The sequence below is a fragment of the Loxodonta africana genome, chromosome 7 (genome assembly GCF_030014295.1).
Source record: "Loxodonta africana isolate mLoxAfr1 chromosome 7, mLoxAfr1.hap2, whole genome shotgun sequence".
Classification (NCBI taxonomy): domain Eukaryota; kingdom Metazoa; phylum Chordata; class Mammalia; order Proboscidea; family Elephantidae; genus Loxodonta; species Loxodonta africana.
The window spans coordinates 3,204,812-3,219,216 of record NC_087348.1 but is presented as its reverse complement, the minus strand read 5'-3'; the positions used below and the strand labels follow the sequence as shown (position 1 = coordinate 3,219,216).

At 50.3% G+C, this 14,405-nt stretch overlaps 1 protein-coding gene across 7 annotated transcripts in view; it reads left to right on the top strand.

Moving 5' to 3' along the window:
* The window catches only part of CARS1 (cysteinyl-tRNA synthetase 1), a 108,003-nt gene that overhangs the window by 25,192 nt on the left and 68,406 nt on the right, over positions 1-14,405 (top strand). Inside the window, exon 1 of one of the 7 annotated variants that reach the window (XM_064287593.1) lies at positions 8,621-8,742. The exons of 4 other annotated variants lie outside the window; for them this stretch is intronic. In XM_064287593.1, the coding sequence (XP_064143663.1) occupies positions 8,718-8,742 (25 nt within the window). In that variant the 5' untranslated portion in view covers positions 8,621-8,717. Of the gene's footprint in view, positions 1-8,620; positions 8,743-14,405 lie in introns of those variants that run through there. 2 more of the 7 variants (XM_010601918.3, XM_064287594.1) reach the window with 2 other exon arrangements.

Below are 14,405 nucleotides of genomic sequence, written 5' to 3'. Positions count from 1 at the left end.
TGTAAATAGCTCCTGTCCAGAGCTTTGAATGGGAGATCATTCCTCCCACAGCTGAGTGCCTCTCTGCCAGAGTGAAGTGAAGCGGGCGCTGCCTGGGGACGCGGTGCCTGGCTGGCAGAGGAGGGCTGTTAAGTAGGAACCTGCGTACTATGCCAGGTGGGTTCATGTGATCGGAGCCGAGGCTGGGAGCACGTGGTTTTTCCTTTCTGCCTCCACCAAAATGCTGGTTCCACTGTGTTTCTTGTGTTCACTGTGATAGTCCCACTGCCTAGAAAAGGATGCTCCCAAATCTGTCAAGCACAAAGGCAACTGGCTGGGAACATAAAGCCTGGATCAGACCAGCGCTCAAGGGCGTCTTCCTAGCACAGGAGTTGCCTTAGACCAGATACCCTCCTTTCTAAACCTACGTGGGGCGGGCATGGTCTCTTTTATACATTCATTGTGCTTGACACCACCTAAGTGCCTCAAGTTTCCATTATTGGGAGGACCTTAGAAGTTCACTGGATTCTAGGTGGGTTGTAGTATTTTTGTAAATGTCAATGAAAAGTTTCTTTTTAATATATTCATGTTTTAAAAAATACTAAGTGTTTGTAAAAATATGTATATGCTAATTTGACAGTATTTAAAGACTTATTTTTAAATTATTTTCATGAAATATTCATATGAAACATGGTTTTTAAGTATTAGTGCAAGGACTGGGCTGTTTGCCAATGTCTAATTGCCTAATAAATTTCTGTACCTTCAGTAGCGTTTCCTCTCATTTCGGGTGAGGCTGTAGGGGAAGTCTGGCCACACAAACCTTGGGTATCTTGGTGCCTTGGGAGGTAATGTCATGCACAGAGGAAGGCAGGGGCCCCAAGGAGCTTCGTGTGATTTGGTGGGTGTGGCAGCAGGGCGGATTCCGAGCAGGAGCCACAGGCTTGAGAAACCTTTCCTCCTGGCTGGTGGTGTCCCCAGGGGTCTCTGCCTCCAGTGACAGGGCCGCCCACACATTGCTCAGCTCCTACTGTGAGCCCCAAGCTTGCCCTCCCTCCCACCCACCCCAAACGTCGGATCCAGCACCAGTCCTCGCAGATATTCTCAAACCAGCACACGGGTCTCCACCCAGCGCCAAGCGTCTCCAGCTTTGCCTCCACCTGCTTCTCCGGGCCAGCACTGAAGTACAGGTTGTCCCTGACTTAGAACGGAGCTCTGTTCCAGCCACTCTGTCGTATGTTGGTTCTGACCTAAGTTGCATACTTCTTTTTTTTTTTTTATTATTATTGCCTTTTATTATCAGTATCTTTATCAACCAATCTTTGTCTTTGGGGGTTGAAAACATTACATATAAACTTGCAGATATACTTTAATACATACATTAAAAAAATACACAAGTCACAAAAATCGATGATGAAGAAGAGCTGGGTGACATCCGAGTTTTGCCGGTTGTGGAAATAACTACTGTGGAAGGTTCTGGATTGTCTGGGTTATCTCTGGGAATGGGGGTAGAATTTCTAATCAGAAAATTAGTGAGAGTTGTCTGTAAGGTCTTTCCCTCTTTCCGTTAGTACGTTCAGTGGTAACATCTCACTGCTTCCCAAACCTGCTTATTGACTGCAGCGAAGCAATCAGCGTTTGGGTCCACGTTTTCAAGCAACTGAAGCTCCTGATTTAGTTGAAAAAAACTTCAGCTAATCCTTCCACTGTAAATTTTTTTTGACAATTCCTGTCCTTCTTCTTCATTATTTCTTCTTCAGCATTTCTTTCCTCTTCAAAATCCATTAAGTCCTGATCTGCCAATTCCTCTTCTTTGTCATCTATGAGCTGTTCCACATTGGTTATATCAAGTTCTAAATTCAACGTGCTTGCCATGAGGATATTTTTCTACCAATTTCTTCCAATGTATTATCCTTATCGAATGCTTCTGAGTGCATTTGCATAAGTCAGCATTTTTTTTTCCATATTTCCTGCATGCATTTTCCCATAACTTCCTCCCAGGGAGAGGCAATGTTCTGTATACACCAAAGAATGTTGTAATTCTTCCAGAAACCGAGTAGTGTTACCATACCTCCATCTGTTGCAGCTACTGCTGAGCAAACATAGTCTGTAGGTGGTGCGCCTTAAAGGTGGCGAGTGCACCTTGATCCATAGGCTGAATCACAGCTGTCGGGTTGGAAGGTAGACACACCACTCTCACTTCTTGATTTATTTGTCTAAGTGAGGAGGGTGTCCTGGGACATTATCAAGTAACAGTGGAATCTTGAAAGGATTGCTCTTATTCAAGGCAGTAGGCGCACACTTCTGGGATGACACAATTTAAAGACCAGTCCTCACATGACACAGTCATCATCCAGGCCTTGGAGTTGCTCCTGTAGTCGACTGGCACCTTCTTTTTGTCAATGTTTTTGAGTACTCAGGCTTTTCAAAACCTTTAACAAGAAAAAGGTTTTAATTTAAATCCTGCAGCATTTTCTACAATCAGCAGCATGATTCTGTCTTTAAATGCTTTGAAACCAGGCATTGACTTTGCCTCTTTGTGGAAGCTGACTGTCGTAAATGCGGTTTGTAGTAACTCAAATATGTCATAAATGCGGGACCACCTCTAATCCCACAACCATCCAACAAGTTTCTCCCAGCCCAGGACCTGTGGAAGCACCCTTGACTCCAGCATCTCCAGTAACCCCCAGCATCCTTCAGTGACTGCCCTGTGGATCTCTCAGATCTGTCTTCTGGCCCGAGAATCCGGGCCTGTTTCCTCTCCTGTAAATAGTAGGAACAAGGACTCCTGTGGCACAATGGTTAAGTGCTCAGCTAACCAAAAGGTCTGGGGTTTGAACCCACCCAGCAGCTCTGAGGGAGAAAAGACGTGGCAATCTGATTCTGTAAAGAAGTTGTTGTTGTTGTTAGGTGCCCTCGAGTCCCCTCCAACTCACAGCAACCCTATATACAACTGGATGAAACACTGCCTGGTCTTTCACCATCCCCACAATCGTTGTTATGCTTGAGCCCCTTGTTGCAGTCACTGTGTCAATCCATCTCATTGAGGGTCTTCCTCTTTTTCGCTGACCCTCTACTTTACCAAGCATGATGTCCTTCTCCAGAGACTGATTCCTCCTGATAACATGTCCAAAGTATGTAAGATGCAGTCTCACCATCCTTGCTTCTAAGGAGCATTCTGGTAGTACTTCTTCCAAGGCAGATTTGTTTGATTTTTTGGCAGTCCATGATATTCAATATTTTTCACCAACACCGTAATTCAAAGGCATCAATTCTTCATCTGTCTTCCTTATTCATTGTCCAGTCTTTTGCATGCTTATGAGGCAATTGACAACATCATGGCTTGGGTCAGGTGCACCTTAGTCTTCAAGGTGACATCTTTGCTTTTCAACACTTTAAAGAGGTCTTTTGCAGCAGATTTGCCCAATGCAATGCATCTTTTGATTTTTTTTTTATTTTTATTGTGCTTTAAGTGAAAGTTTACAAATCAAGTCAGTCTTTCATACAAGAATTTATACATACCTTGCTATATACTCCTAGTTGCTCTCCCCCTAATGAGACAGCACACACCTTCCCTACATTCTCTATTTTCCTGTCCATTCGGCCAGCTTCTGACGCCCTCTGCCCTCTTATCTCCTCTCCAGACAGGAGCTGCCCACGTAGTCTCATGTGTCTACTTGATCCAAGAAGCTCACTCTTCACCAATGTCATTTTCTATCCCATAAAACCAAAAAAAAAAACACCAAACACAGTGCCGCCTAGTCGATTCTGATTCATAGCGACCCTATATCCCTGTCTGAAGAGTTGGCTTTGGAAATAGTTCCTGACTTGGGCTAACAGAAGGTCTGGGGAACATGACCACCGGGGTCCTTCTAGTCTCAGTCAGACCATTAAGTCTGGTCTTTTATGAGAATCTGGGGTCTGCACCCCACTGCTCGCCTGCTCCATCATGGGTTCTCTGTTGTGTTCCCTGTCAGGGCAGTCATTAATTGTAGCCAGGCACCATCTAGTTCTTCTGGTCTCAGACTGATGTAGTCTCTGCTTTACGTGGCCATTTCTGTCTCTTGGGCTCATAATTACCTTGTGTCTTTGGTGGCGTTCATTCTCCTTTGCTCCAGGTGTGTTGAGACCAATTGATCCATCTCAGATGGCTGCTTGCTAACGTTTAAGACCCCAGACGCCACTCTCCAAAGTGGGATGCAGAATGTGTTCTTAATAGATTTTATTATGCCAGTTGACTCAGATGTTCCCTGAAACCATGGTCCCCAAACCCCTGCCCCTGCTACGCTGGCCTTCAAAGCATTCAGTTTATTCAGGAAACTTCTTTGCTTTTGGTTTAGTTCGGTTGTGCTGACCTCTTCTATATTGTGTGTTGTCTTTCCCTTCACCTAAAATAGTTCTCATCCACTATCTAATTAGTGAAAACCCCTCTCCCTCCCTCCCTCCCTGCTCTCATAACCATCAAAGAATATTTTCTTCTCTGCTTAAACTATTTTTCGAGTTCTTATAAGAGCGGTCTCGTACAATATTTGTCCTTTTGCAACTGACTAATTTCACTCGGGATAACGGCTTTTGATTTCTTGACTGCTGTTTCCATGGGTGTTGATTGTGGATCCAAGTAAAATGAAATCCTTGACAACTTCATTCTTTTCTCTGTTTATCATGATGTTGCTCATTGGTCCAGTTGTGGGGATTTTTGTCCTCTTTATGTTGAAGTTATAGTTCATACTGATGGCTGTAGTCTCTGATCTTCATCAGTAAGTGCTTCAAGTCCTCTTCACTTTCAGCAAGCAAGGTTGTGTCATCTGCATAACACAGGTTATTAATGTGCCTTCCTCCAGTCCTGTTGCCCTGTTCTTCTTCATATAGTCCAGCTTCTCAGATTATTTGTTCAGCATACAGATGGAATAGATACGTTGAAAGAATGCAACCCTGACACACACCTTTCCTGACTTTAAACCAGGCACCATCCCCTTGTTGTGTTCGAATGACTGCCTCTTGATGTGTGTACAGGTTCCTCGTGAGTACAATTAAGTGTTCTGGAATTCCCATTCTTTGCAATGTTATCTATAATTTGTTGTGATCACCCAGTCACAGTCAAATGCCTTTGCATAGTCAATAAAACACAGGTAAACATCTTTCTCATATTCTCTGCTTTCAGCCAAGATCCATCTGACATCAGCTATGATACCCCTGGTTCCAGGTCCTCTTCTGAATCTGGCTTGAATTTCTGGCAGTTCCTTGTTGATATATTGCTGCAGCCACTTTTGAATGATCTTCAGCAAAATTTCACTTGTGTGTGATATTAATGATATTGTTCAATAATTTCCAGGTTCGACTGGATCACCTTTCCTGAGAATAGGCATAAATATAGATCTCTTCCAGTTGATTGCCCAGGTAGCTGTCTTCGAATTCTTGGCATAGACGAGTGAGCACCTCCAGCGCTGCATCCGTTGGTTGAAGCACCTCATTTGGTATTTCATCAACTCCTGGAGCCTTGTTTTTCGCCAATGCCTTCAGCACAGCTTGGACTTCTTCCTTCAGTACCATCGGTTCCTGATCATATGCTATCTCCTAAAATGGCTGAATGTCGACCAATTCTTTTTGCTATAGTGATTCTGTGTATTTCTTCCATCTTCCTTTGATGTTTCCTGCATCATTTAAATTTTCCCCATAGAATCCTTCAATATTGCAACTTGAGGCTTGCATTTTGTCTTCAGTTCTTTCAGCTTGAGAAATGCTGAGTGTGTTCTTCCCTTTTGGTTTTCTATCTCCAGTGCTTTGCATATCATTATAATACATTAGTTTGTCTTCTTGAGCCGCCCTTTGAAATCTTCAGTTCTTTTACTTCATCGTTTCTTCCTTTTGCTTTAGCTAGTTGAGGTTCAACAGATTACAGCCTAGGAAATCCTATGAGGCAGTTCTATGCTGCCTTGGAAGAAGTACAGCCAGAACATTCCTTAGATCTGAGGATGGCAAGATTTCGTCTCAGGTACTTTGAACATGTTATCAGGAGGGGCCAGTCCCTGGAGAAGGACACCATGCTTGGTAAAGTAAAGGGTCAGTGAAAAAGAAGAAGACCCTTGACAAGATGGATTGACAAAGTGCATGCAACAATGGGCTCAAACAGTAATTATCGTGAGGATGGCGCAGCACCAGGCAGTGTTTCCTTCTGTCGTACATAGGGTTGCTCTGAGTAGGAGCCGACTGGAGCACACCTAACAACAACATGAGGCACACAACAGCATGAAAGACAAAGCTTCCTACTGAGTCTTGCTTTCCTGGGTCTATTCTCCTGCCACTCAGCAGTTGTCAGAATGATGAATCTAAAGCACAAATCCCAGTCACACCCGCACCTGTCTAAACCCTCCCATGGGTCTCTGCCAATCTTGCCACAGGCTGCTCCAAGGTGTCCACCATCCCCTGAGGTGTGTCTATGGAAAACAGCGCCTATGGCAAGCGCTGAAATTGCACCCCTGTCCAACCATCTGGCACCCATTGGTTTACCATAATATCAGCCCAAAAAACAGAAGTCGAGCTCCTTAATCATTTACTTAACACAGTATGGAACTAAGTGAAAATTACAACTGCACCTTTTGATGAAAATTGGTCTAAGATGTGCTCAGTCATTTTTTTTTTCAGTTTCTTCTTTGTACACTCAGCAGTGCAAGATCACACAGTCTGCCTTGACCCATAAAAGAATTCCCTGCAGTCAAGTAAGTTCCAATCATAGTGACTCTATAGGGTTAACAAGGCTGTAATCTGTACAGAAGCAGACCACCACATCTTTTTTCTGCCACAGTGGCTGGTGGACTTGAACCTCGGACCTTCTGGTTAGCAGCCGACCCCTTTAACTACTGCACAACCATGGCACTTTTCAACTCTAGCACCAAGCTGCCCCACAAATCCACTCAAACAAAAAAACCAAACCCATTGCCATCCAGTCAGTTCCAACTCATAGCGACCCTATAAGACAGAGTAGAACTGCCCCGTGAGGTTTCCATGGAGCAGCTGGTGGATTCGAACTGCCAACCTTTTGATTAGCAGCTGAGCTCTTAACCACTGCGCCACCAGGGCTCCCAAGTCCACCCAGACTTACTTAGAACAGCAGCCTGGTTAACAGTCAGATTCTGGAGCCAGGCAGTGCTGGGGTCAGCTCTGTGCCTTCCTCCCAGGAAGATGGGATCGTAGCTCCAACCTGGCAGGGCACCCTGAGCAGCAGATGGGTTAGCAGATACAACAGTGCTTGGCACACAGTGAGCACTGTGTACGTGCAGGAAGCTAGTGCTTGTTTGTGCGTGGTCATAATGAAAATGTAGTTTTGGTCTATTTGCAAACATCAATGAGGTATCAGTTGTATATTTTTAGCTGCTTCAGAATTTTAGGGTTTCAGAGGCTTTGTAAGGATTGGCCTATTTGTGGAGATCGTGTATATTGGGGTTAAACTCCCTGGGTGTCTGGGCAGCTGATCGATTGTCCTCTTCTGAAGCTTGCCTCTTCCCCAGGGTATAGCCACCTGTCCTCCCCCTACTGCTCTTTCCCTTCTCCTCCCCCCGGCCCCACACCCTGTCCCTTTGGGCTTCCCCTCAAAGACAAGAATCGAGACCATCCTCTAACTGAACCAAAAGCCAAACCCGTTGCCGCCCAGTCAATTCCAAGTCATAGCAACCCTGTAGGACAGAGTAGAACTGCCCCCTAGGTTTCTAAGAAGCAGCTGGTGGATTCGAACTGCCGACCTTTTGCTTAGCAGCTGAGCTTTTAACCAGTGCGCCACCAGGGCACCAGACCATCTTCTAGGGAAAAAGAAGTAAAACTGAAATTGTGAAAGCTACATCTATCTTCAGGAGTTCTTACAGGATTCTTGGTTTCTGGTTTCCCAGTGTTTTGTATTCCCAAGGTCATTTCCTCTAAGGTGACCGTCTTCTTAGGTTTCCCATGGAGCCCTTGTCTTAAGAATTCTTCCTGTGTTCAGGTCACCTCCCCATTGTTGACTCAGAGCATTTATTTGCTCACCTTGAGCTCACTACGTTTACAGCCTGTCGTTTGTGGGCTTGGAGACGCAGGAGGCCTGGGGCCATCAGAACCTCACTGTCTCTGGTGGTCAGCCTCACTTCTGAGATCCAGGGTGATGGGACCCCCCGCAGGGTCTTTCTCTGCAGGTGGGCACCACTTGGGTGGCTGCTTTTACGTTGTTTTCTTTTTAACACACTTTTTATACACCTTAATTCATGGTAACAACACAGCGTGAGTTTTTGCAGCACCAGTGTGCCAACCACCGCTCTGAACGTGTCTGTTGTCTTCTGTGATCTTCAGATTATGGTAGATATTGCCGTGATCTTGGTTTACAGAGGAGAATCCTGAGGTTCCGAGAAGTCCAGCAGTTTGTCCTGGGTCACACGGCTAGCCAGAGGCAGAATCTGGCTTGCTTGAGACCAGCCTCCTGGACTTCCTGTCTCCAGAGCAGCACCGAGCTGTCAGCGTAAGCCCCAGGCACGTGCTCCGCCTGCCCTCTCCCCAACTGCCCAGCGGGCGAGGCCAGGGCTGCTCCAGTGAGCCCCCCAAGTGGAAACTACAACTCCCATCATGCCCCGGGAGGTGGCGTCCCTAGCCCGAGTCGGTTGCCTAGCGACCGGGAGTATCCCGGAAGTAGGGTCTGGCTAGGGTGGAGCTTCCGGGGCCGCGGTTGCATCAGATTCAGGGAAGCGACGTTAGCTTTGGTCGCGGGTCCGGAATCCCAAGCGATGGCAGGTTCTTCCGGGGAGCAGGGTGAGTGCCCGCGAGGGTCTGGTCGGGGGTCGGAGGCCGGGGGCCGGGGGCCGGGGGCCGGGGGCCGGGAGTCGGAGCCAGGTCTGGGGCCGGGGCCCGGGGGAGGAGGCGCGCGTGGTCCCTGCCGGCAGTGGCACGACCCCCGGCCCGCGGCGCGCCGCATCCCTGGGCGGACAGTGGCCAGGGTCGGAGCCGGGCCGGGGGCGGCCGGGACCCCCACGGGCTGCAGCTCGCGCCGCCGGACCCCGCGGACACCCAGACCAGCCCGGGCACCGCCTTCCCCAGCCCCGTTTTCCCCGTCGGTTGAGACCGAGATGCCCTCGCGCCCCCAGCCCGAGGAGGTGACCCCGAACTAAACGGGCTCCCCCGGCCGGAATCGCCCCCTGGACTTCGGGGACCGCCACGACCCAGGGCGGTTTCGGTTCCCGCGGCCAGGCACCTCCCGGGTGGGGGAATGGTCAGAGGATGCGGGGGACGCGGACACCCACGTAAACGCCCTGTGGTATGTCGCCAAGGCTTTCATCTCAGCTGGCAGCGCAGGGTCCGCAGCGTCACTGCCCCACTTTACTATCCCCGGAGGTCATGCCCGGGGGCGGCCGCTCAGCCACCAGGTTGCCCATGTTGTGACAAACGCCTCCTCCCAGCTGTGGACAGACAAGGTGTCAGAGCGCAGAACTCCGGGCAGGAGCTGGGTTTTCTCAAGGTCCCTCCAGCAAGGTCTGAGGTGCCAGAAAGAGCAGAAGCTGTCCTTCGGATTTCCGACCATCTGCAGCAGACTTTCCCCTGGAGAAGTTCTCTGTGTACTTTTTGTTGTCTTGTTTGGCAGAAATTAGGTGCAGGCTCTTTGGGACACCCTCATCCCTCAGCACCAGAGATACCAGAATTTCCTTGGCATCATGTGGTTGCCTCTTGTTCCTGTGGGCGGAGACAGACTACTGGCTTGGAGGACTTGGGAGAAAGCTGGGGGTTTAGGCAGGTAGTTTTGACCACTTGGGTAACCCAGTAACATGGGAGGAACCGGGAGGAGAGGGCTTGTTGTCACCACACAGGGCTATACCAGTATGTACAGACCTAAGCACACTGCAGGCCACCCATCAGGTGTGCCTGCATTCCGGTGCCATTTTCACCCTCCCTAGCACCAAGCTGCCCCACAAATCCACTCAAACAAAAAAACCAAACCCATTGCCATCCAGTCAGTTCCAACTCATAGCAACCCTATAAGACAGAGTAGAACTGCCCCGTGAGGTTTCCATGGAGCAGCTGGTGGATTCGAACTGCCAACCTTTTGATTAGCAGCTGAGCTCTTAACCACTGCGCCACCAGGGCTCCCAAATCCACCCAGACTTACTTAGAACAGCAGCCTGGTTAACAGTCAGATTCTGGAGCCAGGCAGTGCTGGGGTCAGCTCTGTGCCTTCCTCCCAGGAAGATGGGATCGTAGCTCCAACCTGGCAGGGCACCCTGAGCAGCAGATGGGTTAGCAGATACAACAGTGCTTGGCACACAGTGAGCACTGTGTACGTGCAGGAAGCTAGTGCTTGTTTGTGCGTGGTCATAATGAAAATGTAGTTTTGGTCTATTTGCAAACATCAGTGAGGTATCAGTTGTATATTTTTAGCTGCTTCAGAATTTTAGGGTTTCAGAGGCTTTGTAAGGATTGGCCTATTTGTGGAGATCGTGTATATTGGGGTTAAACTCCCTGGGTGTCTGGGCAGCTGATCGATTGTCCTCTTCTGAAGCTTGCCTCTTCCCCAGGGCATAGCCACCTGTCCTCCCCCTACTGCTCTTTCCCTTCTCCTCCCCCCGGCCCCACACCCTGTCCCTTTGGGCTTCCCCTCAAAGACAAGAATCGAGACCATCCTCTAACTGAACCAAAAGCCAAACCCGTTGCCGCCCAGTCAATTCCAAGTCATAGCAACCCTGTAGGACAGAGTAGAACTGCCCCCTAGGTTTCTAAGAAGCAGCTGGTGGATTCGAACTGCCGACCTTTTGCTTAGCAGCTGAGCTTTTAACCAGTGCGCCACCAGGGCACCAGACCATCTTCTAGGGAAAAAGAAGTAAAACTGAAATTGTGAAAGCTACATCTATCTTCAGGAGTTCTTACAGGATTCTTGGTTTCTGGTTTCCCAGTGTTTTGTATTCCCAAGGTCATTTCCTCTAAGGTGACCGTCTTCTTAGGTTTCCCATGGAGCCCTTGTCTTAAGAATTCTTCCTGTGTTCAGGTCACCTCCCCATTGTTGACTCAGGGCATTTATTTGCTCACCTTGAGGTCACTACGTTTACAGCCTGTCGTTTGTGGGCTTGGAGACGCAGGAGGCCTGGGGCCATCAGAACCTCACTGTCTCTGGTGGTCAGCCTCACTTCTGAGGTCCAGGGCGATGGGACCCCCCGCAGGGCCTTTCTCTGCAGGTGGGCACCACTTGGGTGGCTGCTTTTACGTTACCTATGTACAGTTTTCTTTTTAACACACTTTTTATACACCTTAATTCATGGTAACAACACAGCGTGAGTTTTTGCAGCACCAGTGTGCCCACCACTGCTCTGAACGCATCTGTTGTCTTCTGTGATCTTCAGATTATGGTAGATATTGCCGTGATCTTCGTTTACAGAGGAGAGTCCTGAGGTTCCGAGAAGTCCAGCAGTTTGTCCTGGGTCACACGGCTAGCCAGAGGCAGAACCTGGCTTGAACCCAGGGAGTTGGACTGCAGTTGGAGTCTTATCCCTGTCTTTGGCTACTTTTGATGAAATTCCATTCAGAATAACGAAAAGGCTCCAGTTCCCGAGTGAGTTAAGTCGTTGTTGTTAGCTGCCATCCAGTTGGCCTCTGACCCATGGCGACCCCATGCACAACGGAACAAAACACGGACCGGTCCTGCCCCGTCCCCACGATTGGTTATGGATTGGGCCATTGTGATCCATAGGGTTTTCATGGGCTGATTTTCAGAACTTTCCTCTGACTCAGTAGGGCTTGGTGGGCCCGGGAATGTGCGTTTAATGAGCTCCCAGGTGAGGCTGATGGTGCCTGACTGGGAGCCGCTTGCAGGAGGTGAGCTTGACGTGGAGGAGGGAAGGTGGGAGGAGAAACGGAGGTTCCCTAAGGCGGGAGCCCTGAGGTTTAAACGCTGATGAGGGAGAGGTGGTGCTGCTGCTGAGGTTGGTCATCTCATGTATCAGGAGTACTGATGATTTTAGTAGAGTTTGAATCAATACCTGATACTTGGTATTGTGCAGTGAATTACCTAATATGGTCCTTTTAGCCGTGCGAGGTGTTGTAACTCCCACAAAATGATTGGATGGGGCTATGCAAATAACGTGCTTGTGGCCCACCAAGGGGATTAGACAGCCCACTAATGATGCAAGAAAGGTGCCTGGAATCCTTGCGGGGAGATTGGGACCGTGCAAATAAGGTATATGGAACGCTGACAGAGGGCTTGGGCAGTTTTGCCATCCTGCTAGGCTTAAAATGAGCCATCCCAGAGGTGGGAAGAGGAGACCTCACTACCACCAAGAAGAAGAGCCAGGAGCAGAGCATGTCCTCTGGACCTGGGGTCCCAGAACCAAGAACCTCTTAGACCCAGGAGACAGAGCTATAACACTGGAGACAGTGCGAGACAGCAAGTGCAGCAGAGATCCAGCAGCAACAGAACCAGCAGGCCAGCAGGATGGGTCACAGTGGGCCTCGGAGCAAGGCGGCTACAGTGGGCTTGCCGACCCGCTGAGTGCGAGAGCTGAGCGCCTTTGGCCAGGAGGCTTGTGGGACGAGTGGGGTGCCTCTTGGCACGTGGCGGAGCTACAGAGCTTTGTGACACCTGCTGGAGTAGGGCAGAGGCCTGGCCAAGCGGGTGGGGGGCCCAGACAGGAGACCGCCCTGAGGGGGCCCAGACAGGAGGCCAGCCCTCAGGGGGCCCAGACAGGAGGCCTGCCCTGAGGGGGCCCAGACAGGAGGCCAGCCCTCAGGGGGCCCAGACAGGAGGCCTGCCCTCAGGGGCCCCAGACAGGAGGCCAGCCCTCAGGGGGCCCAGACAGGAGGCCTGCCCTCAGGGGGCCCAGACAGGAGGCCAGCCCTCAGGGGGCCCAGACAGGAGGCCTGCCCTCAGGGGGCCCAGACAGGAGGCCAGCCCTCAGGGGGCCCAGACAGGAGGCCAGCCCTGAGGGGGCCGAGAGGAGGCCTGAACGGCTGAGAGGAGCTGAGAGAGCTGTCCTGCAGTGAAGAAGGGGAACTTCCTTTGCCTACATGCTTCCTGATCCTGATCCTGATCCTGAGTGGTAGCCTGTTACCTCCCTAGTAAAGCCCGTAACTGCGAGTATGATCTGTGAGTTCTGTGTGGCCGTTGCAGTGAGTTATGGAACCCAGCAGAGAAGAGGACTGCTGTGGGAGGAGCAGAATCAGTAGAAAGGCTGGAGGGTGACGGTATGCCTGACCCCACCTCATGGGAATCGGCCTTGGGCTGATGTTGCTCTTGATTCTCCTCCCCTCACAAAGTTAGAAGAGGTGATGCCACCTTGCTGTTTTTACACTTGGCATCTGTGTGTTTTCCTTAAATGCTTCGTAAGTACGCCACTTTCTACGGTGTGGTAATTGAGCTCAGCGTCCAGGACATTCCCACAGCCAGAAGCTGATTTCCTTTGATGTGTTTATGAATCGAACTGGCAGTTGATCCCATCACGTGGAGGCAGGAGCTGGGTGTCAGCTCAGCGACAGGGAGAGCCCACAGACCAGCTGCCCGGGCCACGCTCTGCCTGGATGTGCTCTCGCTGATCTCTGCATCACAGACAGGTCAGACCACAGCCTGGTTGCACCCATGACCTCTTGAAAGCTGACCTACTTGTATCTGTTTCCTCCAGACACACTTCGGTGCAGCTATCGTAATTACCGTAATAGTCCTGGGGCCTCCTGGGGTGCTGGAGGCCTGCCATCCACCCGTGCCCCCAAGCTCTGGAACCTTCCCCTCCAAGCAGGCCCTTCCTCCGCTTGGCCGTCTGTCCCTTTTGGTGGTGGAGGCTGCTCCCGGCGGACGCACTGTAAGAGCCCCATGGTGCTCCCCGTCTTGGTGATAATACCAGCAGTCCTGATGGAGAGGCTGGCCCTGCGCCAGGCAGTGGTTGAAAGGGTTATGAGGATAATTTCACTTAATCTCCGGGTGCTTTAAGAGGCGGATGTTGTGATTAGCATGGTTTACACTTGAGGCTAGAGGCCACGTGAGGGGCCCTCCCGAGCACAGTCCAAGCCACCGAGTTCCCGGACTGCTCCGCTGGCATGCTGAGGCCGTTCTGTGTGTTTCTCTCACTGTGAAAGTAACGTGTGTTCACTGTGGAGAAAATAATGTGTGTTCACCGTGGAGAATGGGAGCAGTAAAAAAAGGCCAAAAGGAGGGGAATGAAGCCGCCGACCGGTGCCTCAGAGCCCCTATCACTGGGGGGCGAGGCTCCTGGCAGCCATCCTCTTTCAGAGCACGTCTGAGTTGGGAAGTGGGCCCTGCACGCTCACTGCTCCAGCCTGACACTGCGCAGTGTTCCTCTCGGTGGCCCATCTCCTCTCACTCCCGCTGGCCCCAGCCCTGGTCGAGCAGTTAAACGGAAGATGCTTGGGGACGGCGGTGGAGGGTCAGAGCTGGGAGAACAGCTCCCAGGATGCCTGTGCAATGGGCCGTGGTCGCCTCCGGG